At 36.2% G+C, this 14,318-nt stretch overlaps 1 protein-coding gene across 1 annotated transcript; it reads left to right on the top strand.

Moving 5' to 3' along the window:
* The first annotated feature begins 219 nt into the window (after positions 1-219).
* Positions 220-2,627, top strand: LOC120089929 (dnaJ homolog subfamily B member 1-like). Its single transcript, XM_039047373.1, has 3 exons — positions 220-474; positions 576-997; positions 2,017-2,627. Exons 1-3 carry the CDS (start codon positions 310-312, stop codon positions 2,456-2,458), a joined length of 1,029 nt encoding a protein of 342 aa, XP_038903301.1. The 5' UTR covers positions 220-309; the 3' UTR covers positions 2,459-2,627.
* The last annotated feature ends 11,691 nt before the right edge of the window (positions 2,628-14,318 follow it).

The raw sequence follows: 14,318 nt of genomic DNA, 5'->3' as shown, positions 1-14,318 counted from the left end.
AATAATAACTCTACTAAACATATGTTATATTCTCTAACAAAATCTTCAATTTCATCATCAATTTCTGTTTCAGATTTCTGACTTTTTTTTTAAATAAAAAGTTTAAGAAAGGGGTATTGTTTTCAAAAACCTAATCTTGAAGGCTATTTTTCAAAACATTGTGTATTTTGTATAATTGTCCTACAACATGCATATATATAGATATTCCAATTACCATTCAAGGTGTTTGCAACTCCTGAGCAGGGGGTTGTGTACCAAATTACAGAGCCGTAGTCCAGGCGAGAGAAAACAGAGGAAGACGACGGAGGAATGGGCGTTAATTACTACAAGATTCTTCAGGTTGATCCTAATGCCAATGACGATGACTTGAAGAAGGCGTACAGAAAGCTCGCCATGAAGTGGCATCCGGATAAGAATCCTGAAAACAAAACTGACGCCGAAGCCAAATTCAAGAAAATTTCTGAGGCTTATGATGTAAGATACACTATTCTTCTTCGATTTCTATATTAATTTGGCATTCATCTCAATTCCACTTCATGATCATATTGAATACTACTAATTGCGTCTGTAATTAGGTTTTGAGTGATCCTCGAAGACGAGTTGTGTATGATCAGTTAGGAGAGGAGGGTTTGAACATGAAGATGGAAACACCATCGCCAAGTGGTTCTTGCAGTAGCCGTACAAGTCATGCTTCGTCGACTAGGTTTTGCTTTAACGCGAAAAGTTCCAATGATTTATTTATGGAGTTGTTCGGTTTTCCGAACCCTTTTGGTGGGATGGGACACATGCCTGATCCTCGTGCTGCTGCTTATAGCCTTTCAAGTGGTTGGTTTGGTGATAATATACCTGCTTCCGTTAGTAATGGAGTTGGTACGGGCTCCAATTATATGAGGAAAGGTGCTACAATAGAGAGGACTTTGCTGTGTAGTTTGGAAGAATTATACATGGGTTGCGTGAAGAAGATGAAGATTGCTTGGGATGCCATCGATAATAGTGGGTTAGTCTCTACAAGATTTATTTAGTTAGACTTTTCTGAGTTTTCATTTATTTGTAGTCTGATTAAACCCAATTCCCCAGTTTTAGATTAAGATTGACTTTATTGTGATGCTATTTCTGTTTTCTTGTGATTAGGATTCTATTCTTGTCATTCTATACGTGTTTCTAGTTACTTCTCTTATGGTGTAAATGATATTATGAATCTTGATAATGAGAAAAGGTGAGTCGTCGTTGTTGTTCCCCTGCTTCTGTTTGTAGGTCCACGGCCTTGTCAATGATTTCAAAGTGCTTAAATCACTTATTTGAGAACTTTGAATGCATAACCTTCTACTATTCATTAGATAAAATATTAAACACGGACTTACTTGCCTAACATGAAAATGGAAGCCACTTCTAATGCCTTCTTTTTCGTTGCTTCTGAAAATTTTCTCCGAGCTTGTGTGAATTGGTTAGGAAAGATTTCCAAGAAAGTTAAAAGTTTTTGTCTGGGAGCTTCTGATTGGAGTAAAAACAACTCTAGTATCCAAAAGAGAATTCCAACATATACTAACTTACTAAATTGTCTCCCAATGCCCTATCATGTGCAAAGCTGAAGTAGAGACTGAAGACCATCTTCCTTTTCTCTCGAAGTTGGCCCCTTGGTTTTGGGATATAACTTTCACGGAATTTGGCTAAGCGCAAACAATATTCTTTGCTTTCTCCTTGGAGGCTATCTGTTCTGAAAGCAGCCTAAATTCCTTTCTTCAATTTAAACTTAGCTTCTGTTTGAAATTGATATGGCCTAGTGGCTTAAGGCCCCCCTGCTGTTTGGACTTTTTGAAATTAGAAAAACGCAAGGACCTTTTGGGAATAGGAAAAGTCCTAAATTTCTTGACTGGCAACGTATTTGTGCAAACTTGGTAACCTCTCTTTGTATCAATTAGGAAGGAGGTTTCACTGTTCATAATTATAAATTATTCGATAATTAGCAACAGCTTAAATATTGTGTTTGCTATAATTTTAAGATGCTGCTATGTACAGGAGACCAACTACAGTGGAGAAACTTGTCACAGTAGACATCAAGCCTGGATGGAAGAAGGGAACTAAAATTACTTTTCCACAAATAGGAGATCCGCAATCAAGAGTAATACCCTCGCAGCTTGTGCTTACTCTTGATGAAATACCTCATAGAGTTTTCAAAAGGGATGGCAACGATCTTATTGTCACCCAAGATATCACTCTGGTCGAAGCTCTAACAGGATACACTGTGCATCTAACAACTCTTATTGGTCGAGACCTGACGATTCCAATCGATTCGATCGTCGGGCCCAGTTATGAAGAAGTTGTCATGGGAGAAGGGATGCCAATCCCCAAGGAGCCTTCAAGAAAAGGGAATTTGAGAATCAAATTCAACATTATGTTCCCCATCAAACTAACGTCAGAGCAAAGAATGGGGATCAATCAGTTATTAACCTCTTCATAAAAGATGGTAACTCATTCTATTTGTCGTATATATTATTTCCTTGCTATAGGGTATTTTAAGAAGTAAATTCTTGTTTTGTTGGATTTAATAAATGAATCAGATGCTGAGTTTAGGAGCTTGAAATTGAATGTTTCATTTCTTCTTAAATGCAAGTTCTCAATCTGAGTAATTGTCATATCTCAAAGTGGTGGGTGGTGTAGCTGGAAAATTACTATAATACTTCCATGTCCCCTCCTAACCAACACAAACATCGCTTCTGGTAGCGATCAGTAGTGGATGTAGACATTCATGACGTGGAAGATGCTACATCATCTGTTGTGGTTTTTCATTTTTTTATACTCTTGGATCCTGCCATTTATTTCTAAAATATTTCTTTAACCTTTCACAAATGTTTCAAAAACTATCACAGAAATTTGAATCACCACACCACACTATTCTTGGTCATCATGACATTGATTCAAACTTAATTTTCATTTGAAATTCTAAAGAATTTCTATTTCTAGAATAGTTTTGAAACCTTTATGAAAGGTCATGCTCATATTACAACTTTAAAAAACATGAGATATTTTTTAAACAAATGGTAAAATTTAGAGGTATATTTTATAATTTAGCCTTTGGTAGGTCTTTTGTCACTAAAATTAATATGTTAAAGTGGGTCTGGTCCTATGCTATGGTATGTTCTAGGGGTGCGTGGAAAATTGAAATATTAAAGTTTTATTTGGTAATTTGAAAATTAAGCCTACAGACATACTTTCACCTCCAAATTTCTTTCTTTGTTATCTATTTTTATTATTTTTTATTTTGATGATAAAATAAAATTACATATTCTAATAATTTTTTTCTTTTCTTTCTCCCTCCCTCATCCAAATATATATATATACACACATATCTATTGCATCCTCACCTTATGATCCCCTATATTTCCATATATATATATATATATATATTTATTTATTTATAGGTATATTTTTTTAGTATAAATAGGAGTAGGGGATCCGAAGCATAAATCTCGTGGTTAGGGATGAGCATTGTAGATCGAAAACTGAGTTGACCAATGAAAATCGATCAAATCAAAGGTGGTTGATTAGAGAAAAGGAATGTCTCGTTTGGTTCTAAATCGACAACTTTTTTAAAAAAGAATTAAAGAATAAAATTGATAAAACGATCAATGGTCGGTTTGCATTCCTCGACGGTCAAAGTTGGTTTGAATATTTACTACACTGACCATAGTCGGTTTAGTGGTGATTTGGTGTGAAAACTGACTTTGACAGACAGCTGCACACCCCCACTTGTGGTTACTAATACATTCTTTGTTAATTAAGTTATATTTGATTTTACTACTACACTTGTATTATTAATACACTCCTATGTATATGTATACTATATAATGATGTACTCTTAGTTTTGTGGTGGGCTTTCATGTCCTCGTATGGCGATAGGCTACGTTCTTAAAATCCTACTTTTGTTAATTCATTTTGCATTGATATTTCCCAATTTCGGGTGAAAATGAAGCTGCCACAAGCTCAAGAAATAGGAAAAATAAAGGGGAAAAGTGAAAACAGACGACCCCAATAAAAATGCATTTTTTAAAAATAAATTATTATTTTCTAAGGAGTGAGATACTAGAATTTGAATCTTTTTACCTCAAGAAAAAAGATAATAGCCTAACTAAGATTTAATTTTTCATAGTGACAACTAAATATTGTAGAGCCATACAATTAAGATTAGTCGAATTACATATAAATCGGTTTGGACATTCAAAGATATAATACAAATAAATTACTGAGCTTCTACGTATACACTTTTATCTTTAGGCTTTCGACTCCATTTGATTAGTTTCAAATTCACTGACAAGTTTTATCAAATAGTAGGTAAAATCTTCCAAACTGAATGATTCTACCAAAAGAAATTGAGATTTGGACAAAATTAAACTCAATCATCATACAAAATTGACTATTAAATAAAATTTGAAAAACACTTACGGTTTAAGGAAAAAAAAATCCTCTTAAGTATTAAAGTTTAATTACCAAATATATGAAGAATATATATTTTTTTTCTAGTTAATCCTACAACGAAAGTCTCTCAAATATAATATATATATATATATATATATAATATATATATATATATATATATAATAATCGATAATGATTTAAATTTAATCTTGGTGGTCAGGTATGTAAGATTTATTATTTTACGAGTTTTGTTGACATCCAAAATATTGTAAGGTAAGTTGAGTTGTCCCTGAGGTAAGTGTAAGGTTGCTCAGATACTTACGGAAATAAAGAAAAATAATGATTTAAATTAAAGATAGAAAATACAAGAGTTAAAAAGTGGTAAAAATTAGGGGCGTTCAGGGCGAGAGTATGTGTTATTATAATTTGTGGGTTATAATAAATTGTGTATTATATAATTTGTGTTATAATAAATTGTGTATTATATAATCTGTGTTTGAGGTGCAGACTATTATGGTCTGGTTTATAATAGTATGCGTTTGGGGTGCAAAGTATTGTAGTTTGTGTTTTGGGTGCAGGGTATTGTAGTTTGCGTTTGGGGTCAGAGTATTGTAACCTGTGTTATAATAGTCGGTGCTTTCAGTGCAGATTATTATAGTATGAATTATAACAGTCTGTAATTTGAATGTAGATTATTTTAGACCATGTATAACTTTTTTCTACTACCATATTTTATAATACTAATAATTATGCATATGAAATATCATATTTTGAAAATATAATTAAAACTATATGTTCACCATTTTATACAAATTAATTTGATTTTAATTTTGTGTTAAAAGCTAAACACCATTTTTTGTCATTTTGGGAAGTACTTAGTTAACATGGCAAAAAAAAAAAAAAAAAAAAAAAAAAAAAAAAAAAAAAACCTTTTGGATGCAATTCATGTGTTTCATATATAAAACTCTCTTTTTTGGAGGTAAAAAAAAATGTAAAACAAAATAACTAACTCATGATTGCATGATTTAAATGACTAGGAAGATTTCATACCAAATCTACTACAAACTTAAATGATAATTGAAATAAAGTAATCATTATTCATTATCGAAAAGGAGTCCAAAACATGGGTTGATCAAACATTCTCTTGAAGGAAGAGGTTGCAATAGTCCAACTTCAGGGCTGTGAGAATGGATAAGAAGCTCTTTGTATCTTGCATACTTTGGAGTATGATTTGCATAAACTTCACCCTCAATCAGTTATGCAATTCAGGAATATCTTGGAGTTGGTTTACGACTTCCACACGCAGCTCGACCTTGGTTGCACGCTTCTCTTTTGGCCATTCTGCAATTGCCTTCAATTGGTCATTTGCAAATTCCATTGCATTCCTAACAATCTCTGCCGTTTCATATTGATTCCCACTTCGCTTCCTCTTACGTCCTCTCGAAGCATTTCCTTCTTCAGTGCTTCGACCAGTACATGTTCCATGCATGTCATCCTGTGACATGTCCATTCCCCAACTAGACATTGTGGGGATGTTCGGATCCTATGATTCATGAATAGGAATACCATTATTCATATGGTTTAGCACGTTAGACTCGACGTCTGCAAAGGTCTCTGAGCATCCTCCCGTAGCTCGATCCTTACTGAAGATATAGGCTAGATAATCATAGTATGGGAACAACTTCTGTAGAAGCCCTTTTGCTGTAGGATGACTCTGCATGAAGGGTAAAGTGGATGTTATAATTAGGTTATCAATATTTATAAATCAATTTAGACAAATTGCACCTTCAACCATCCATAGAATAACTTCTGCTCTGTAGTGATGCATTGGAATTCCTCATTCCAGCTGAATCCACTACAATCCGGTCCTCTCATTTATACGATCGCTTGGTAATTTTTTTTTTCATGGATTTGATTCGAAAATATATAGAGCTCCTTGGATATTACAGCCGGACAACTTCTCAGCCATCATACGTTGTAGTTATGCCAAGTACCCAGGTCGAAACATCCAATTGTTTGATCTCCATCCACCAAATGCGACCAACGCCACTAAGCACTCAACCAGTTCTACTTTGTCCACTTTAGTCCAAGTGTGCTTCGAGACTCTTGAGGAACTTGACATTATAATATATACACGTACACATTTTAATATAATTAAACAATAAACAAAAATATGAAACATATGGGTAAAGTGAAGTACAAAATATAGTAAACATAATGATATAAGAGAGTTCCGAATGAAGTCATTTCACAATACACAACAAAGAAAATAAGCGTTCTAATTGATTAAAGAATCATAAAGGCACTACACGTTAAGCAACTTCCATTCAGTAAACATCTGTTGCGCCAATTCATCCCTCTGTTAGGTCCATTCATTTGAACTTTCAATATAATTGATCTCATCTCCCCAGTTGTAACAAAGTTTGAATCCACCTCACCCAAATCCTCGGTCAGTTCATTGTTAGTCATCCCTATTGATAAGACTGTGCAGAAGGCTATTGGGATTGGTATCCAAAATCTCTCGTACTCTTGTAGTTTGTAAACATTGTATAAACAAATTGTTATTAATAAAATAATTGTTATTTTATGAGCATACACTCAATCCAATAAACTAAGATCCTAGGTTATTTTATGTAATTTAAACAACTATGTAGAGACATACAAGTGGATTTGATTTAAATAATAACCTAAACGGTCTATAGTAGATGGATAAGATTGGGTACCTTATCTTGGTGACACTACAGTTACGACCCGCTTCGTAGACGTTACAAGTGTTGTCAAGTGTTACAAATGACTTGATTTTGATCATTCATGTGGAGACATGTGAGCGGGGGTATCCTATACAAAGAGTTTGTACAAGACCAGACCACGAAAGGGTTAGTCTCATTGTATGACACCGTTAATAGTAGAGACTTACGTTTTACCAGGATGACCATAGATGACATGACTTGATCCTGAGTGAGCTGTAAACTCCTGCTCATGAAGGCAGTTCTTTGATTTGTATGGGTGAGTGTGGTCAAATTACCAACTCAATAAGCCTACCATTTCGGGGATTCATCTAATTGGGGAGCTGGGAACACAACTACACAAGACGAAATTCACTTCTTCCCTGATGTTGGGGTAAGTAGATAAATTGCTCTCTTAAGAGCTAATTCCGGGGCTTGAACAATGTGGCCACACCCTCTCTTGGCTCGAGAGGGACTTGGTCATAGTTGAACTATGACTTATTGTTCATTAGAGGAACCAGTGGTTCTTAAGAAGTTAGATGTAACTACAGGGGCAAAACAGTAATTTTGATCCAACTGTACGTACGAGCAATTTGTGAAGGGTCATCGCACTGTCGATTGGTTATATCCAATGGACACAGAAATATATCTGTAGTGCGAAGAGTGCAACTGTAGGTTTTTAGTGGAGTGACTGACAGTTAATGGAAGTTGGATAATTTAATTAGAGAGTTTAATTAATTATCCAAGTACCATTAGAGCTTCAATCTACAGATCCCCTCTGTAGCTCAACAAAGATTTAATTGAGAATTAATTTTGAATTAATTTGAAGTGTTCAAATTAAGTGAGGGAATTAATTATATTTGATATAATTAATACAATGTATTTGATACATTTTAATATAAAACATTTTGAGAGGAATTTGAATATGATTCAAATACTAATTATATGAATGAGATTCATATAATTAAATTTAATATAAATATGATTTATATTAAATGCCATAAATAGTTGAAAGGAATTAAATATTTGAATATGATTCGAATATTAATTATATGGATGAGATTCATATAATAGATTTTAGTATAAATATAATCTATATTAAATGACATATATTGTTGAGAGAAAATAAAACTATAGGTTATTAGATTATATGTTATATTATTTGATTATATTACAATATCCCTATATATATATATATTATATAATATATATGTATGTATATATGTATGTATGTATGTATGTATGTACGTACGTATGTATTATTATTAATTTAATTTAATTTAATTAAAGGAAGGGAGTTACCCCTCGTCCTCTTAATTCTCCCAGCACTTTACATGCAGTGGATGATGGAGAATCAAGGCTAGTCATCTTCTTCCATTTTTGTAGGATAAAAAAACACACCCTATAATACTCTCTGAAGTTGTTGTTGTTGTTGGTTTTTTTTCTTTTTTCTTTTCAGAGAAGAAAACGTTTCCCCTCTCTTGCCATATTCTCAACCCTAGAGAATAGAATGTTCCAATTGTGGTTGGAGGATGACAGCTGAAGACTGGTGAGATGACGATGCGAGTAGGCACCGGGCACGTCGTCTCAGCTGTGGCAGTGAGAGGACTCCAGTTAGCTTTACAGAATAGGTTTCTTGTTTTAAATAATGTATATATTGTTTCTGAACTAAAGAGGAACCTTATTTCTGTAAAGTGTTTATTGCAATATAAATATACTATCTCGTTTAATGTGAATAAAGCGTTTATTCATAAAGATGGTATTTTTATTTGCACAGCAAATATGGAATCGAATTTATATGTGCTAAGGCCGTTAGCCATTAATTCCCTCCATAATACTGAATTGTTCAGAACTGTCGTAACTCAATCAAAACGTCGACGAATTTCTCCAAAAAAAAAAAAAAAAATCCCATCTTTTGCATCTTCGTTTAGGGCACATCAATCTTAATAGGATTGAGAGATTGGTGAAGAATGGACTTCTAAGTGAGCTAAAAGAAAATTTATTACTAGTGTGCGAATCTTGCCTTGAAGGTAAGATGACTAAACGACCTTTTACTGGAAAAGGTTATAGAGTCAAGGAGCCTCTTGAGTTAGTACATTCTAACCTTTGTGGTCCTATGAATGTGCAAGCCCGAGGTGGCTATGAGTATTTTATCAATTTTACTGATGTTTACTCCAGGTACGGGTATGTTTATCTTATGCAACGGAAGTCTGAATCCTTTGAAAAGTTCAAAGAGTTCAAGGCTGAAGTTGAAAACGCATTAGATAGACGGATTAAAACACTTCGATTGGATCGAGGTGGAGAGTTTTTGGACTCTGTATTCCAGGACAATTTGATAGAATATGGAATCGTTTTCCAATTCTCAGCGCTGGGTACACCTCAGCAGAATGGTGTATCGGAGAGGATAAATAGGACCTTGTTAGACATGGTTCGCTCGATGATGAGTTACACTTCCTTACTGGACTCGTTTTAGGGTTTTGCAGTGGATACTGCAGTATATATACTCAACTGTATTCCCTCCAAGAGTGTTGCAAGCACACCTCTAGAGTTGTGGAATGGGCGTAAAGCTAGTTTACATCACTTCCGCATTTGGGGTTGCCCTGCACATGTGCTTAAGACTAATCCCAAGAAGTTGGAACCACGGTCGAGGTTATGCCTCTTTGTAGGCTACCCCAAAGGTACACGAGGGGGCTATTTTTATGATCTGACGAAAAATAGGGTGTTTGTTTCAATAAATGCTACTTTTCTGGAGGAGGATCATATAAGGGAGCACAGTCCACAAAGCAAAGTCGTGTTGCGTGAGCTTTCCAATGAAACTACTGAAACTTCAACAAGAGTTGTTAAAGAGCCTGCTACATCAACAAGAGTTGTTGATGGGAATTCATCCAGTAGGTTGGTTCCACCTCAAGAGTTGAGGGAACCTCGACGTAGTGGGAAGTTGCGAACCCACCCGTTCGCTATCTGGATTTCACGGAAATCCTTGCTATGGTAGCAGATGGCGACGTTAAGGATCCGTTGTCTTATAAGAAGGCAATGGAGCATGTTGACCGGGATGGCGACGTTGATGAACTTTGTGTTTACAAGAAGATCATCAACGCTTCAGTAGTCTTCTTAGTGTTGTATGTGGACAATATCTTACTCATTGGGAATGATGTAGGTCTATTGACTGCAGTTAAGAACTGGCTAGCGACCTAATTCCAAATGAAAGATTTGGTAGAGGCTCAGTTTGTTCTAGATATACAGATTTTTCGGGATCGTAAGAACAAAGTGCTAGCACTGTCTCAAGCATCGTACATTGACAAGATGTTGCTCAAGTACTAGATGCAGGACTCTAGGAGGTGCCTACTACCATTTAGGCATGGAGCCATGGAGTCACTTTGTCTAAGGAAATGTGTCCTAAGACGCCTCAAGAGGTTGAGGAGATGAGTCAGTTGGTATCAGTCTAACCCAGGCCATTTTAATGTTGCTGACCCGTTTATGAAGACTCTCACGGCTATGGTGTGTTAGAGTCACCTACGGAGCATGGGTCTACAGGATCACCCGCGGTTGGACTAGGGCAGGCGGGAGATTTTATTGTACTGGGCTTTTATGCCCTAGTTTATTGTTTTGTACTAGTTTTTTGTACACCCCACTTCGCTTTAGGACAAGTGGGAGATTGTTGGGGTTGATGCCCTAAAGTCTCGTGTCCTGTAGTTTGTAAACAGTTTGTACGAATGATTGTGTTGTTAATATATGATATTTACTTCACATCTTGTATTTTTCTTAGTTACTTGTTTTATTGCTTTACCAAAAACCAATAAACACAAAATCCTTGGTTATTCTATATGTGACTCAAACATGTATGTGGTGACATACAAATGGATCATGTCTTGAGTGATAACCAAAATGTCTGTAGTATATGGATATAGGAGGGAAACCTTATCCTGGTAACGCTACGGATGCGGTCTGCTTTGTGGAATAATCAAAGTGTTGTGACTTGTCACAGATGGTCTGATCCTGATCATTTGTGTTGGGGACATGCGAGCGGGGGCGCCCTATACAAAAGAGTTTGTATAAGACCTGACCACGAAGTGTTAACGTCTCGTTAATATAGCACCGTTCATAACAGTGACTTCGCTTTACTAGGATGATCATAGATAACATGACCTCAATCCTGAGTGAGTTGGGAACTCCTGCCATTGAGGGCGGTCCTTTGATTTGTATGGGTGTGAGTGGCCAGTTCGCCGATTCAAACCTACCATTTTGGGGATTTGTCTGATTTGGGAGCTGGGAACTCAGCTACACAAGATGGAATTCACTTATTCCCCAAGGCAGGGGTAAGTAGATAGATAGCTCCCTTAAAGGCTGATTCCGGGGCTTGAACGATGTGGTGGTGCCACACACCTTCTCTTGGCTCGAGAGGTGTTCACACATAGTTGGACTATGTTGTATTATTCATTAGAGAAATCAGTGGTACTTAAGGAGTGAGATGTAACTACAGGGGCAAAACGGTAATATGGCCCAACTGTACTTACGAGCATCTGTAAAGGGTCATCATACTCATGATTGGTTATATCCGATGGACACATAAATATATTTATGGTAAGAAGCGTTCAACTGTTAGTCTTTAGTGGAATGCCTGATAGTTGACGGAAGGTGGATCTCATGGCTAAAAGTATAGTAAGCTATTCACGTAGCTTGGATAAAGTCCCCTGGGTAGTTTGGACAAAGTCAAGAACCAGTATTTGGGTTAATTTGAAATGTTCAAATTGACAAGAGGAAGTTCGATTATATATAATATAATCGAACTTCCTCTTGTCAATTCGAACATGGGTTAGTGGGGAGCGTCGGTTAATGTAACCGATGAATTAACATGAAAAAGGTTTTCATTTTGATCGTTCGTCGTCAGATCGCTCGAAGAGAATTCGGAAGTGCGCGTTGGTGAAAGTAAACGATCGCTCGAGAGCCTATACAATAACACTCTCCGCCTAAACGATCGTCCTTCGCGCGCCTAAAAGATCACACGTTATTTCCTACACGATCAGATAGCTTCTCTAAACAATCGTATAGTGTGCCAATTTTACTAAATGATCGTGTACTTTTTTCTAAACGTTCGTTCAGTAAATCCTATATGATCGTGTAGCTCCTCCTAAACGATAAGCATTTCTGCTATGCGATAGTGGCTTTTTCCCTCCCACTTGCTTATCGCCTACACGATTCGTGTTTCCTCCTTCCTCTACCAAATTCACCAAAGCCCACCCTTTGGGTTTTCACTCCGATAATACCCAGGGCTCTTTAGTGGTGGTGTCGTCCCCACGAAGTTTGTGTTCGTTGTCGTTCGTGCTGCAATTATTGACACTACTGCTGGGCGTTGGTAGATCACGTGGAGTTTTCCGTTGCGGTGAGTTCTGGAGTTTCAAAGACGGTCTTCAACTGGTATGAAACTCTCACCCTTTTTATTATCTTGTTCATAGCATGCCGTTAATTAAGTTTTGATTGCATAACTATATGTTGAATGTATATTGTTCTATTTCGGTCACGGTGAGATCGGAGCAATCCGAACGTGCTCATGGAACTCTTAGATATGAGATCTTTCAGTTTTATGAATAAAATAACCGTTATTTCATTTTGGTATTTATTCATATCCAATAAACAAAGCTCCATGGGTATCTTATGTAAACTTAAGCATATATATGTGATATACAAGTGGATCATTGATAACTAGTAGAAATACAAGTTATTACAGCTCAAATAAGTAAAATATTGAGATAATGCGATGGTAAAATAGGCAATATCATGTCCAAAAGTGCTAAACTAAAAGGAATTGCGATCGCAAGTGTTCATCGCATAAAAGTAGTTAATTTACCTACTTTTGTGCAGGTACAATGCGATGGCGCATATGAAATTGCAATCCAAAGGCACAATGCGGCAGCACGTTTGAAGATTGCGATCGCAAGTCATGCGATTGTGAGAAGATTCTTTAAAAGGCGGCCACATAAAGATCTCACATCAAGATGACAACATAATAAATTATGATGGGACGAAAAGCTAATAACGGTCGATTCCGAATTTTGTTGACAAGCCGTTAAAAGCCACACTGTAGCAAGTACACTCAACTTTTGGTGACCATTAATCGGCGCATCAGAGCAGGAGAATTAATGCCGCCCATCATTGCAATCATTAGCAAGAAAGGCTACTTCACCTTGAAATCTATAAATAAAGGCTACTTCACCTTGAAATCTATAAATAAAGGCTACTTCACCTTGAAATCTATAAATACCGAAGGCCACCAGTGTAAAAGGAGCTTAACGAGTTAGAGAATCAGTTAGTCTGTTTGTGCACATACTCATACATATACTTAGAGGACGGAGAAGAGCAAGGAGACGAGAAAGCCGAGAGATCATTCCCGGACAGATCGAGAGACTTCCAAAAAGTGTTACAAGAGAGAGAGGGCCAACACTTGCGAGAGCAAGAATACACATCTAGAACAAAGTTGGAGTGAAAAAGGGTAGTGTAAAAGGCTATGGGAAGCAAGACATTGCTTATCGGGCTTCTTATCTCTAAAATCCATTTGATATTTTGTATTCAGTACTTTATTTATAGAAAATGGAAATCTCATTTCAATCTATGTTCAATCTCTCCATACCATGCATGAGTAGCTAAATTTCTGAATGGGTTGAGAAGTACTTAGCTAGCATGACTTAAGATTAACATTTTATGTGATCATCTTGTCTTATGTATGCATCATTCATCATTTGGACATACTTGAGAGAGTGGTCTAAAGATAGAATGTAGGCTTGAAAGAGTCAGATTAGAATCTAAACTTGAGAGAGTCAGATTAGAATCGCATAAGCAAGAAATAGAGACTTAGACATAAGTTCTATTGCTATTTACACATCGCATGCACCCTAGAAATAGGAATGATTGTATGCGGTCACCTTGTTTTATGTGTGCATCATTCATTATCGCATAGACAAGAGTAGAGGCTTAGAAATAAGTCCTATCGACTGTTTCATATACATATCGCATGCGTCCTAGAAAGAGGAATAATGGCATTCTGCATTGAGAAATGTAGTACTAATATTTGTGTGTAGCATGATCGCATAACTTGCGCACAATCTTAGGAAATGTTAGCTAAACCCCTTCTCAACCTCTTCATCGCATACTCATTGTAACTCTACGCTTTCATCAACCCTGCGT

The sequence above is a fragment of the Benincasa hispida genome, chromosome 11, assembly GCF_009727055.1.
Source record: "Benincasa hispida cultivar B227 chromosome 11, ASM972705v1, whole genome shotgun sequence".
NCBI classification, from domain to species: Eukaryota; Viridiplantae; Streptophyta; class Magnoliopsida; order Cucurbitales; family Cucurbitaceae; genus Benincasa; species Benincasa hispida.
The sequence above is the reverse complement of the archived record's forward strand: the minus strand, read 5'-3'. Positions and strand labels throughout refer to the sequence as shown.